Source organism: Triticum aestivum, chromosome 3B, assembly GCF_018294505.1.
Source record: "Triticum aestivum cultivar Chinese Spring chromosome 3B, IWGSC CS RefSeq v2.1, whole genome shotgun sequence".
In the NCBI taxonomy this organism is placed as follows: domain Eukaryota; kingdom Viridiplantae; phylum Streptophyta; class Magnoliopsida; order Poales; family Poaceae; genus Triticum; species Triticum aestivum.
This window is the reverse complement of record NC_057801.1, coordinates 444,075,828-444,089,769: the sequence shown is the minus strand read 5'-3', so window position 1 is coordinate 444,089,769 and position 13,942 is coordinate 444,075,828. Positions and strand designations below refer to the sequence as shown.

The window sequence follows — 13,942 nt, the reverse complement described above, 5'->3', positions numbered from 1 at the left end:
CACCGCAAGACATGATGGCATCAACAAACTCTTTCAAATCCTCCACGCTGCCATGAACGAATATGCTGCAAAAAAAAACATAACGTGGAAGGATTTCATAAGTGTATTGAAGGTGTGTTCAATTTGAATCACGGAAATATCAACCTCGTTGCGAGTATCTCTTCGCGCCTTTGTTGGCGTTGCTTAGTGATACCCAATAAATATCGCATTATACCGAAAATAGTAAAGTTCATTTTAGTACAATGCCTTTGCTTTACTATGGAGGTAATACAAATTTCCATGAACCAGTGTTGGCTAGGTTTAGGGACTATGTAGCATAGAGCTATTCATATCTAATGATATTATGAGCGTGTGCAAAGATCCTCCATCCTTGTAATATAAGATAGAAACTATGGAGTTTGTGTCAGCACACAGCGAGGACTCGGAGTCTGACTCTTTGTGCTTTGGTGACTGGCAAAAAAAAACACAAAACTTGCAAAATTTGTTAGGTTTTATTGCTCTTCGCAAGCTAATGTTACTTGTGTGAGGTGTGTGGATGATCTGAAAATTATTACATCTCCTATTTTATTTTAGGGATAAGTATATTTTTCATCGTCAAACTCTTCCCAGAGTTTAGAAATCGTCCCTCAACTCTAAACCGGAGAGTTTTCGTCCCTCAGCTATCAAAACCGGATAGTTTTCGTCCCTCGTGCCGCTTTGGGCGGTTTTAGTCCGGGATGAACAGTAAATCAATGAACGTGTTTTGCGCACCAAAGTATCTTCGATGCTCTAAAATTTCAGATTTTTTTGATTCTTTTTGCTATTGTTTTGCGATTTTATTGTTCACCCCAGACTAAAACCGCCCGAAGCGGCACGAGGGACGAAAACTATCTGGTTTTGATAGTTGAGGGATGAAAATTCTCCGGTTTAGAGTTGAGGGACGATTTCTAAACTCTGGGAAGAGTTCGAGGACGAAAAATATACTTATTCCTCTATTTTATTTTGGAATTGTTTGGATTGCTTACCACATATGTCATGTGGTATTACATCTCCTATAACATGAAGGTATAGAAAAAGCTTGATTCAAGTATGAAGGAAAATGGTTGGCAAACTTGGGGATCCTGTTTGCAACGGGAGAAAAAACATTGATGTGTGTGTATTAATGGACGGAGCCATTGGCCCTTATGTTTACAATCAATTGTTGCATGTGAGTTTGACTAAAAAAAATGTTGCAGGTGAGTGTACAATCTTGTTTCAAGGAGCGCATTTGAGAAGGGAAACGTTCCTGGCCGGGGCACCGGCCGAACCGTTGCGCCGGTCACGCGCGGTTCATTCGATTGCATCAGATCGTCTGGCTCGTGTGCAGCCTTATCTGCTGACCCCACCGCTTTTTAATCTACTGACCCCAACTGCTCATCTTCCTTATACTTTCTTTCTTATCCTCTCGCGTTCCTAGCCACACAACCATTCTTCCCCCGCGTCCTCTCCCTCCCGTGGTCTACCTCCAAATAAACAGCTCGCCGGCGGTGGAAGAGGTGTGTGGCGAGCGAACGACCCCGGAGGAGCACAAACAAAGATGCAGAGGTGCGTAGAAGACGACTGTCGGCGAGCGGAGGTGTGGTGCTTCCAGCTACAACGACAGCCTGTGGATGCTGGCAAGAGGTACAACCATGGCGGCCAGCTGCTGGAATCCGCACAATTTTTTTGCTTCAATCGGCGTTCAATTTTTTTGCTGAAACTAGCGATGTTCTGTATGTTTTTGCTACCACCGTTTTGTATTTTGCTGGAACCAGCGTCATTTTTTGCTACCACTGTGTTTTCGATTTGCTGGAACCAGCCCTCGACTTTGCATTTTTGCTACAACCATGGAGGCCAGATGCTGGAACCCGCACACATTTTTGCTTCCATCGACGTTTTGGTTTTACTGAAACTAGCGTCGTCTTTTGTATTTTTTGCTACCACCCTTTTGTATTTTTGCTGGAACCAACGTCGATTTTTGCTACCATCGCCTTTTTGATTTGCTGGAACCAGCCCTAAACTTTGCATCTTTGTTACCACCGGTGTTCTGGTTTGCTGGAACCAGCTTCAATTTTTCCTACCATCAAGGTTCGGTTTGTTGGGACGCCGTCTAATTTCTGAAATTTTTGCTACTACCGTTTTTTGGTTTGCTGGAACCAGCCCCAATTTTTGCTACAACTGTCGTTTGCTGTGAGACCACAGAGTCGTCGTCATTTGTTTCTACAGGAGGGCGAGGGAGGGGATGGGCATCACCGACGAGGTGAAGTGATTTTTTGCTGGAACTGTGTTAATTTTTTGCTACGACCCATGATTTATTTTGTAGTGACCAGCAAATTGAGGGCGAGATACGACACGAGCTTGACGACGGGGCGCTGCAGCCATCTCCACCAGGGTTGCCATGGCCGGTAAGCACGGTCGCCCAAGGATGCGGCGGCGAGCATGGGTTGCCGGTGAACACGATGCCGAGAACGAGCGTGGGGCGGCCAATGATGCGTCGGCAAGAGCATGTTGCCGGCGAGCATGAGGCCGTGGACGAGCGCGGGCGGCCCAAGGATGCTTCGACGAGAGCGGGTTGCCGGCAAGCATGAGGCCGAGGATGAGCGCGGGCGGCGCAAGTGGAAGGCGAGCACGGCACTGGAAAAAGCTGCACGAGACGGTGAAGTACAGGGACCTGCGCGAGGACGAGATGCGTCAGGAGGAAGATAATGTCCGAAAGAATCGTTTCCTTTTTCTATATATCCAACGACCAGGGCTAGTGGCATCTGGCGGCTAGGGTGCGACCGGCCGAAACTTTCGGCCGGCGCACCGGCGCCCAGTATTGCCCATTTGAGAAATCCTTTTTTGACTATATTTGAGAAATTCTTTATTTTAAAGCAGCAATCAAGCACCTATTTTAAAGGGGCTCTCTTTTTCATTATAATTCTCAGAAAAATATTGTGATTTAGACATAGTATTTTTTTTGGGTGTAAAATTCCCACGTAATTGGCTCTTGATTTAATTCCACTTGCCTTGATGCCGTGTGTATCTCCTTGTTTCATATACTACTATATATATATATCTTTAAATACGAGAATTGGGTTTGTGTCGTACGTCGTCGCGCGCGATTTTGCATTAAAGCCCCTCGGTTTATATGAAATTATTCCGCAATCCCTGTTTTAGTAAGTCTGTATATAATGTTACATTTTGCAGAAAACCCCCTGTATTCATTAGATTTGCATTCTCTATCCTCGTAGTCTTATCCATTTCGATGGCGATGGCGATGGTGATGGCGATGGCGACGGCGACGGCGACGGCTACGGGTTTCTCTGGCGACGGCGGCGGCGACGGGTTGAGGGCTGCGGGGATGCCGCGGCGAGGAGGGGCAGGTGCTGCGGAGGCGACACAGTGAGGTGGGGCAGTGGCGGTTGTGCGGCAAGGCAGGGCAGGTCCGGCCGAGACGGCGCGCGGCGAGGCGGGGGAGTGGCGTCGCGGGGGAGGATGGAGGACGCCAGAGTAGAGGACGACAGCTCCCGCCGTCGCTGCTGTCCGCGCACACCCGCGTGCTCGCCTCCGTCCGCGCCCACGCCAGAGCGCTGCTTTCTGTGCACGCCCGCGTGCTCGCCCTTCAGCTTGCCTCTGCCCGCACCTCACCACCCGCGCGCCGGCCAGCCCAGCCACCGGGAACGCCCCCTTCCTCCTACCCCCGATCTAGATTTCCCAAAACGCCTCCCCAGACACCCGCAGGGCGCCCCGTCGATCCAGCTTCGGCTCCACAGCTGGCCAGCGCCGCACTACTGCCAAGGACGGTGCGGACACGCCGGCGGCGAGCACTTACCAGGTGACCAACACCTCCTTCTCTCTTCCTCTCAGCCTGCTGCTCACTCTGTACATACGCACTCGATGTGTCTGTGTTCAGAATTTCGGATTGGGCTGTGTACTTGCTCTTGCAACTTTTACTTGGGGAATTCTGAAATTCCACTCGCACGTGTGCTGGAATCGAGTCACTCAATGTCGTGACTTTGTACAGGCGCCAAGGGGAGTTCTGGTACCTTAGGATTTGTGGCAATTTCTTTGCGAGTTGCTAACTAGACTTGGCGAATTGGGGGCTTTATTCATGTGTTTGTTCGAGCTGGCCTGGTTGTGCCGGTTCTGCCTGAACAATTAAATATTTGAATGAACCATGCATATCTGTTCGTAATCGTTTTGCTCATGTCGGTATTTCTTGAATCAATTTCGTCCGCGCAAGTTCATGTGTTTGGGTGTTTTGATGCTAATCATGTGTACAATTGTTTGAAAATTCCTGTGGCTGATCGTTGTGGATTGGTATTGGTTTAAGCCTACAGCTATTACTGGTATTTCTCAATGTGCAAGCTGAAATCACATTGTGAAGTGGTCAAGCGCCCTCTTGCCGGTGGACTGCTGGTCATCAATGCAGCACGTCGGGCTCCCGCAGCCACAACAGAGGAGCTGGAACTTGCAGCAGCATCTACGACACCCTCTCCACGAGCTGAAGGTAGGCCAGGTCATAGATGAGGACCCGGCGACGACCACCGAGGTATGCCCTCCTCTCCTTGCCCTTCAGGCTGTTATGAACAAGGCCACATGATCTTCAGTCTTCCACAAGTATGTTTTGCTTCATGTTCTGTCTGATCAGGTTTTGACAACAGGCTCATCTGCCTCGGATCCGTCTCCCTGTTGTTCCTGTGCTTCTCCCTCTATAGACACACATTGTCGAGCCGGTGATTGGAGAAGGATGGGGAGGCGATGGATATGGATACGGAGTCAGTGGATGAAGATGATGTCATGGCTGGGCTGATTTCTATTCATCGTGTACCGCCACCTGCTCGCGTTTCTGTCTCTCGCCTAGAACCATCAGCTAGAGGACATGTATTGTGCTGCTACCGGGGCCTTGACCTCATATTTATCGGGCATCTAATTTGTTGCAATTTGTCTCAACTAAACCCCACATCTCACATCTGTCTTTAGGTTTGCCCCCGTACTCCAACTGCAAGTGAGCAGCTTACTTGTGCAGAAGAAAAAGAAAGAGAAACCATCTCCCAAGGGACACTCCCAGTTCAAGATGAGCATGAAGCTGATATACTAAACTACCATCTCAAGATACTCCCTCTGTTAACATACTGAATGTTGTTAATGATAAGGCAGTAATTGAAGTTCCTCCTTGACGAACTAGCAAGATAGTAGCACAGTTTCTCCAGTGTAATCAAGCCCAACAACGGCTGATGCACAAAAGGATGAGTTTGTCTTGAACTTGTTATATACCACTGATTTATCATCATGTTTTTCATGTTGATTTTTTTATCAAAGTACTTCTATTTTTTCATTCCAAATTATCACTGGACAGATTCTATAGGCTTAACAAGGATTATTATGATAAGCTTTTATGGATTATATACACTGTAGAGGTTATTCCAAATGATTTACACGGAAGAAATTCATAGAACCACAGTCCAATTTAAAGGCAATGTGTAGTGCAAAGGAAACTTAAAATGCATCATTGCCCTGTTCTTTTATATATGTGTCTGGACTCTACTCAAGCAGCCAATCCTGACGAGTTATCGACACGGCAATAGATGTACTCATGTACGCGGCCCCAGGGATGGTATTGCTCTCTCCAATGCCCAGACAGGCAAAGGGCATTTTAAGGTCAAGTACCTTTATTTAGGTCGTGGTCTGAGCATACACTGGATGATGCACCCTTACAAAAATCTGGTTACTCTTCCACTTTCAGATTCATTAGCAAACTTTTCATGAAAATATGGATATTATATATGTAAAGATACACTTTTTACTTGACAAACGAAATCATATATGTTCAGACTAAATTTCTGATGACCTTTTTCCATGATGCCCTGAATTTTGGTGATGAGAATGTCTGGTCATACTAATGTGTCGAGCAAAGAAAGTTACCTTTTAATGTTTAAGTGTATTTCCCCATAATAAAAACATGTTCATTCATGAGTTATTTCTTGATTTAGTGTTTCAAAATCTAAGTTCGCTGAGTAGCCAGAAATGATTGAAGCACTAGCTAGCTTCCATACTCACTACTCCCGTGGTATGTTTTTATGATGTTCGATTCATATTTATATTGATATGCTGAATTCATCCACCAGAACCTAAATATGACATGTCCCTAGATCTTTATTTGAACTGATTTCTTATATGAGTACATGTTACAATTACTTAATTATCTAGCTTCTAGCTACACTTCCATTACTATCTTTTGTAGGCAGCTAGAAAATGAACATCCACGATGATGAGATCATAGAAGAAATGAACCTGCTCATCTTGACGAGTAATCGGCACGGCAATAGCTATAACCGTGGCAGCGTCCCCCAGGTAGGATATTGCTCTCTCCAACGCCCATAGTGATGAAGGTGCATTTTAACACCAAGTAGTTTTATTCACATCCTGGTTAATCAATACAGTAACATTCAATCATGTAAAGTTCTAGGAAATTGGGTTGACAGCTTTGTTTAACACTTAAATTGTTTAGTCTGATAAAATCACGCCTCACGCACAAGTTAACTCTTTTGCCTCTTGAATTTATAATCCTGTCAGTCTGTTTCAGGTGAAGTGGTGCTTGCTTTATTGCTGGGAATAATTAAGCTTATTGCATCTACAAGTGGGACAACATACAAGTTTATGCTTAAACTTGACAATTTTGTTTGTATTTTTCCTTCCGTTGCAATGCACGGGCATTTTTGCTATAATAATAGAGAGCTATTGCTTCTTACCACCATAATTTCGTCCGTTTTCGGTCCATCCGTCGTCCGTCCACTTATTATTTTCTATATCCGAGATGGTACTAATCTATCTGAGCCACTTTCGTCCGTACGTAAACAAAAGCTTCATTTGTTTGTTCCCTGCCGTGCAGGATGTGTATTAGGCCTGCCCTACACTCTTTTGGGCCTCAGCCACGGCCAATCTAGCACTCTTCCAATCTCAAAAATACTAACACGTCAAGCTTCACCAAGGCCCAAGTGGGCTCCTAATCAGCCTTTTCATGTTAATTTATTCATTAAAAAGATAGTCCCACATCGCTTTGTAACAATAAATCCCACCAGTTTAAATATGTGAGCAAGTTGCCTAAGAACAAGCCTTCTTGGGAGTTAAATAATTGGAGGATGAGGCATGGATCTGTTGGAAAAACAAGAGAGGGACGAGCTTTGGCAGTGAGCAACATAACATTCAGGAACAGGATTTCTTGGAAAATTAATAAGTGTGAAGGGGAAGAGGCGCATGCATCTGACAGAGAAAAGAAAGAGCAAGCTTTCTTGCAATGGAAGGAGTAAGGAAGGACATGCAAGATTATACATGAAGTTAAAGGACAGTGCCACTGATCGTGCCACCTCACCTATATACCAAGAGGTTTGGGTAATTCATTCATCTTTAATCTAATTGGTACTTCAATAAAGTACAAAATAGTCCAATACTCTCTCCATGAACCAACACCCCAGTTCCTACATTTTTTTAACGGCTTACGGATTGACACTAATCATGTGCCCGTTTTCCATGCCGAAGTCACATGTAAGAAGGCCTCAAGTCCCTCTACTGAAATCTAAGCTCAATCACAGGTTTTCCCTTTCCTTCAAGTTGTCATCTTATTTCAGGATTGACATCACTAATAATGAGGAGGGTTTTTTCCATTCAATCAAATTATAATGCCGGCCGGGGAGGTCCTCCATGAGCGCTACTGAGCCGACATCGACTACTGCGACAAGAACGGGGTGAGATGATACAACCACCTTGTAAAAAGTGCAGTTACTAAATTATTTATGCCAACAAAAACACTGCAGCTGTTAAGCAAGACAGGAAAAGGTTATCTGCATCCTTCAGCGCAATTGGTTACTGCAAGAAGTGCAGTGTTTGTTTGATGAGATAGAAATCTGAAATCACATATGGTTCTGCAGATGCAGTAGCAACTTATATTTCAGTTGTGCATATGATAGCATGATCAACTCCCCCACCCCCAAGCTGATTTGATTCTATTTGGATCAATGGACTCACAAAAAGGGCATCTTCTAAAATTGTTACGATGCAACCATTTTTTCAGCTGGGCTTTGCAGTTATCTCATTTTCTATCTTTTCTTGGTTAGTTCTGGTACCCTCCTTCAAAGACACCGGCTGAGAAGGCAGCATGGAAGTTTGCAGAGGAAAATGGATTGGATGTGGTTGTGGTCAATCCAGGGACAGTTTTGGCCCCGATGATTCCGCCAAGGATCAATGCTAGCATGGCCATGTTTCTTCGCTTAATCTTGACAATGCTCTGGTCATAGTTTAAGATATTTTTCATAATTTTCCAGATAAAGAAATTTCTGTAGTACTACTCTTTAATCATTATTAGTCCCTCTAGAATGTTTGCTGATAGGATAGCAATAATATCATGAGTAGCAGACTGAAGCAGGGGAAATTCATGAACTTGTGCAAACTGAACACATTCTTTTCCCGATGAAACCTTCATATAACATCTAAATTCATAAGCTTAAGAATCAGAAAACGAATGAGCCATTGGGTTAAGGATTTGTTGTTTTTCCCGTTGCAACGCACGGGCATTTGTGCTAGTTATTATATCTTTCCCTACTAATAAACCAGCGATCGCTTCTGGTCGTACGTCGTTGGTCGTTTTGCAAAAAAGTCCCCCTGTTTCTTAGAAATTAACCCGCGCTCCTACTTAAATCTGGATAACGTTTCGTCTTTTTGCATAAAACACCCTGCCTCCACTGAATCGCCGTGCACGCCCCGCCGCTCGCTGCCGGCGCTGACTCCGCAGAGGCCAAGGCAGGGGATGCGTCGCGGCGGGCGTATGCGCCGCCCGGGCCGAGGAATGGGGCGAGGCGTCGCGGCTGCCGTTGTAGAGCGCGGCGTACCGAGGCGTCGCGGCGGCCGTTGAAGGGCGCGGCGGACCGAGGCGTCGCCGCGGAGGATGATAAGGCGGCCGGCGTGCTCTCTTGGGGCGAGGCGTCGCGGCGCGGCAGCGGCACGCGAGGGCGTTGTGGAGCGCGCTGCGGCGGGGCGGCTTCAGGCCGTATTGGCTGAACTGGACTGCGGGCGCTACCGCAACGGCGAACTGGAGGAGAGGCTCCGGCAGTGAGCCACGAGGTCGTCGCCGCCGGCCTCCGCGCCACGCTGTACCAGCTGCTGCAGCCCACCTGTGAAGTTGCTTTGGGACGCCTGTGTTCTGCCATTCTGGTGCTCCATTGCCGGTAGCTGTCCCTGTGCGGTGCGTGCGAACCCGCCGTGGCGACCTGCCCCGTGTGCGCGGCACCAAGTACGCCTCATTCCATGTCAAGCCATGCCGACGACGGTGGACGTGCGTCGCGCTGTGCTCGCGCGCGAGACCGTGCCTAATTTGGAAAGATTGCAGACCGTGTCCTTGTCGAACGAAATTCACCGTGTCCTTGTCGAACAAAATTCAATGGAGTGTCCAGTCCGGATTGTTGCTTTCTGCTATATAAGAGGACGGAAGAGTAGTCGGCCAGAATCTCCATCAGATCAATTTTGGACGAAACATCCAATGTCTTCGCCAAGTTCGCCGGAGGAAGAAGCGTCGAGTTTGCCGGAGGAACAACAACATCCGTCGAGCACTCCAATGTCGCCTGCGGCGGCTACACCAGAGGTATGTTTGTGCCCTGTTTGATTAATTTTTCTGTCCCCTGTCTCGCTCGCGAGCCCGTCCGCGGCGACTGTTGCTGCTCGCGAGCTCGTGCGCGTCCCTGCTGCTGCCGCTGCTTGCTTATTCCCCGTGCGCGGTGACTCCCTGCTGCTGCTGCTGCTCACTCGTGCAACGTGCGCGGCGACTGTTGCTACTCGCGCGCTCGTGCGCGTCCCTGCTGCTGCCCTCTCTAGCTAGCCGAATCACTCTGAAGCTGTGAACCTAACGCGTGTGTTCTGAAACTTCTGAACTGCATGCTTGAAAGATCATCTTGTCCTGAAAAAATTTGCTTGCTTGTCACTGTTTGAACTGGTTATTCCTCAGTTATAGTGCTTGATGGATTCTGTGATAGCCTTACTCATATAGTACCAACGAAATACAATTGCAGCCAGAAATCTGCTTGGTCATTCTTCAGTTATAGTGGTACTAATGAAATCCAATTGCTTAGTCATCTATTAGCTTTGCAGTGGCATACACATGAATAGATATCTCAGCGTGTACTACAAACATCTTATGTTGGATATATGTGTGCTTTTCAACATATATTTGAAGTGTAACCAGTCTTTCGCAGTTGGATGTATTCTGAACATATGACTTACTGAACATAACTGAAAGTATATATAATGTACTGTACTTTCAGTAAAATAGATGCCAATATCATTACCTTTTTCAGTTAGGGGGTAGTATGGATTCACTTTGGTATAAATCTGATTGATAGGTACTGCCAAATGATTGTTATATAATCATTCAACCATGTATTTATAAGCTACAAATCCACATTTGAGATTGGTCTGAATCTGAAATATTCTACCGACAAACTAACGGTTCGAGGCTTACCTTTTATTTGTGTTGTAACTGCAGAAAACAGATGACATCGCTGAACTGAAGATTACAGAGGATTTGGATAACCGACCTTCAAAAAAAGCAAAAATTGCGGAATTAGGTGTTCTGGAGCCATCACCAATGTCGCCAACTATATCAGCATCTACACCAATTTCTGGATGTTTTGAATCCATTGTGCTGGAATCAGATATTCAGATAGATCATGATCCATTGCCATCTCCTCCATCCCCATCTAGCTCAACATTTTCTCCTGTTTTCTCATTACATGATGTCAAAGGAACTAGATTCAAATAAAGAGATCAAAGTTGATGAGACATATGATTATCTCCCACAAGGTATTTGTTTGATTTATTATTTGTACTTTTGTATTCAATAAATTCTTAACTTATTGTGTTTTTTGCAGAATATGAATTAACCGACCATGATCTATGTGCACATATAGCAATAGAATCATCTTTAAGTAAAGAATTGCTGGTTCAGATAGATGGAAGTTCTGTGAGACAAAATCAATTGATGTGTCTGCTAGATAAAAATGAGTGGGTAAATGATGATGTAAGTATACACTTACTCAAACAGGAACGAGTTTCTAAACACTAATATTTATTAGTAATGTATTTTTCTAAATCTTAACTTCAGGTGATCTATGCATATATATGTTGTTTAAAGGACCAAATTCATGTACAGAATGACAATAAAGTATATTTTGAGAGTCCTTTTGTTACCTCACTATTAAAACGGGATGGTAACCTCGGCATACAAGAAGATAGTTCCTTTATGACAAAGATTGTCAAAAAATATATGGAGCATGACATGGTAATATACATATCCGTAACTTTCTTGATTATGTTTCATTCATTTTTATTTTTTCCCTAATTATCTTTATTTTTTCTTGACGATGGATTTTTTGAACTCTAATTATTGGCTACATGCGCAACAACGACTCTGAGCTAGCTGCTACCAATAAAACACCTACACTCTCAATGCACCAAAAAAATGGCAAAATAAATAAGAAATGAAATATAATATTCTAAAAAATGTCCGTCACCATAAAAAGGATTTCATTTTTAAAAAAATTCTAGAAAATCTAAAAACACATTCTCAGAGTAAAAAGTAATCGTGTTTTTTTGAACAACAAAAAAATTGATTGAAAGAACATTTCATACACAACTACTATTTCATAGAATGGAATCAAAATGACGAGCTGAAATAGATCATGACAAACATGGTTAGGGTACATCCAAATGTCAAAGTCCAAAATGAAATACTACATGTAACCTTATTTCCAACCTTTATACAATAATTAAATTAAAAAAAGTCTTGTATAGTGGCATATGGAGCAGGTTATATCTAAATTTTAGCCCGGTGCAACGCAAGGGCATTTGTACTAGTAATAATAAAGAAAATTGGGTTTCTCTCGTCCGTCGTCGTTAGCAATTTTGCATAAAGGTCCCTCAGTTTGTAAGAAATTAACCCGCAGTCCCTGTTTTACTGGGTCTCTATATAACATTTCACTTTTACAAAAATAACCCTGGAAACCCAGCCCGAACCAGACCGCTCTGCCTCCCGCAGCTCCATCCTGCCCGAGCTCCCCTCGCCCCCGCAAGCCGCCTCGCCGGCGACCCCACACCTCCGCCGCGCCTCACCGCCGGAGCTCCGGCCGCTCCGCCGCCTCGCCCCTCTCCTCCTTCCTCTCGATCTCCTCTCACCTCTTTCTCTCTTTCTCGCTGAACAGGGACCTCCAGAAGGGCCATGGCGCCACCAGCCCTTAATCTCGCCGGATCCGGCCGCCTGCACGCCAAATCCGCCGGAAATGGATCCGTCCCGTCCAGATCCGGCCGGATCCGACCGGGCCCCGCCATCCTCGTCACTGGAGCACCGCCACGCTCGACCAACAGCGTCGGCGCTGTCTGTCCCTGCCCGCGTCTGCACGAGGACGACGCTCGTCCCGCTCGCTTGCAGCAATCGCATGGGCCGCCGCCCCAGCCGTCCCGGCATCAAGCCAAGGCCCAGCCCAAGCCACATCTTCTGCCGCTCCATCATTGCCCACCTTGAGATCAGCCCCGACGCCACCACCATCTTCAGATGCGTACGCACACTACTTCCTTCTTCAAATTGCTTCACCACATCATGCTGAATTTGCAAATGGCCGCTCCTTACATGTGTGATCGAGAAGCAAGGTCAAGTATGAGCAGGCTGTCAGCGTGTAGTGGTCGGAGATGCCGTCGCAACTTACATGTCGCAGTCGTCGGCTCCATGCTAAGATTACGAGGCTCTATGGTTGTATCGTGGTGTTCCAGTAGTAAACTTTCAGGCTGGTTAGATAGGGGATGAAGATGATGTATACTACCTAACGGCCATCGAGTAATAAAAGGAGATGGATTGAACTACATGATTTATGCCATGGGAATGATGAAAAATCTTTGAGTGAGGATGTTGAATAATTCAGTCCTGATCAATGGCTTCTCATAAAAGTCTTCCTGCCAGCAAGAGAGCCCTTGCAGATTTACAGCTTTTAGTGTAATTATTACAGAGAAGACATGCTTAGAGGGCCTATAATTTTACTAAGTGAACATGTACTGATCTCTACATGCTTTTTATTAGAGGTGAAGACGATGCATTGCCTATCCAAGTCTCCATACAAATTTGTAGATGCACATGGCGTTTTATCTATCTGGCTAGCGTTTATATTCAAAACTCTTTTGTCCTTATATCTTTTCAGTATCGCTTTCATGTTTTACTAAGATCTGTGTGGAAACAACATGAGCCTTTGCTGCTTGGTCTGGGATGGTGAAGTGGTGGTTGCAGTGGAAATCGTTAAAGGGGGCACCGGTGTCCTCAGTTATACGGTTACAGAATATATGGAGTCATGCCCAACGTTGCAAGGGAGCCTGTAGTGGGAGGCGACAAAGTATTGGCTGTTACCATAGTATCCATAATGTACGTCATTCTTAATATGCATGCAGTTTGTACCTTTGTATTCACCCACCAATTGGCAATATGTTGACGTGCTCGGTAGGACATGAACAGTTGTGTGTCTAACACATTTTCATGATTTTTTTCTGTCAGGAGTTGTGTCAACACCAACCTCAGAGCTGGAATAAGGAGTGCGCATTCGCATTGATGAAACAACTTTCCCATAGCCCGCTGCTACTGCCCACTACCACAATCTTGCATAGATACTTGTGAGTAGGTGAGAACATCTGTAGGCTAATAAACAGTACAAACACCAGGCTTAGTTTCGGAGTACATATATTGCATCGACTGGTATGATGTCTGAATATATATCTGACTAGAGCCATCATATGGACAAATAATCTTTGTAGCAGTCTGTTGGATAATTATTGGAGATGATGCACTCTGATGGACAGATATAGAAACCCATTATTATTTTCAGGTGAAAATCTTGCACATATCTATGTTGAAACCAGCCATTGATGTCCCCAAAATTCA

General features: G+C 45.3%; 2 protein-coding genes across 23 annotated transcripts in view; both read left to right on the top strand.

Moving 5' to 3' along the window:
• Window positions 1–1,442: 1,442 nt before the first annotated feature.
• Window positions 1,443–3,070, top strand: LOC123065495 (uncharacterized). Its single transcript, XM_044488761.1, has 2 exons — window positions 1,443–1,641; window positions 2,321–3,070. Exons 1-2 carry the CDS (start codon window positions 1,556–1,558, stop codon window positions 2,583–2,585), a joined length of 351 nt encoding a protein of 116 aa, XP_044344696.1. The 5' UTR covers window positions 1,443–1,555; the 3' UTR covers window positions 2,586–3,070.
• A 126-nt stretch (window positions 3,071–3,196) lies between these two features.
• Window positions 3,197–13,942, top strand: part of LOC123070267 (uncharacterized) — a 13,887-nt gene continuing 3,141 nt past the window's right edge. For 2 of the 22 annotated variants that reach the window (XR_006433581.1, XR_006433578.1), the window contains exons 1-8: window positions 3,198–3,814; window positions 4,320–4,531; window positions 4,644–9,613; window positions 10,511–10,827; window positions 10,896–11,044; window positions 11,129–13,095; window positions 13,212–13,429; window positions 13,559–13,674. Coding sequence is in view for 12 of the 22 variants with exons in the window: in XM_044493374.1 (XP_044349309.1) it covers window positions 10,695–10,827; window positions 10,896–11,044; window positions 11,129–11,305; window positions 12,225–12,578; window positions 13,559–13,674; window positions 13,816–13,843 (957 nt within the window). In the remaining 10 variants the exon portion in view is untranslated. Of the gene's footprint in view, window positions 3,815–4,312; window positions 4,532–4,630; window positions 9,614–10,510; window positions 10,828–10,895; window positions 11,045–11,128; window positions 13,096–13,211; window positions 13,430–13,558; window positions 13,887–13,942 lie in introns of all 22 variants that reach the window. The other 20 variants (XM_044493369.1, XM_044493371.1, XR_006433580.1 and 17 more) reach the window with 20 other exon arrangements.

Coding starts and splice junctions, on each gene's coding strand:
- LOC123065495 (XM_044488761.1), top strand. CDS start 1,556: ATGCAGAGGTGCGTAGAAGACGACTGTCGGCGAGCGGAGGTGTGGTGC. Junction 1,642..2,320: donor CCTGTGGATGCTGGCAAGAG/GTACAACCATGG, acceptor TTTATTTTGTAG/TGACCAGCAAATTGAGGGCG.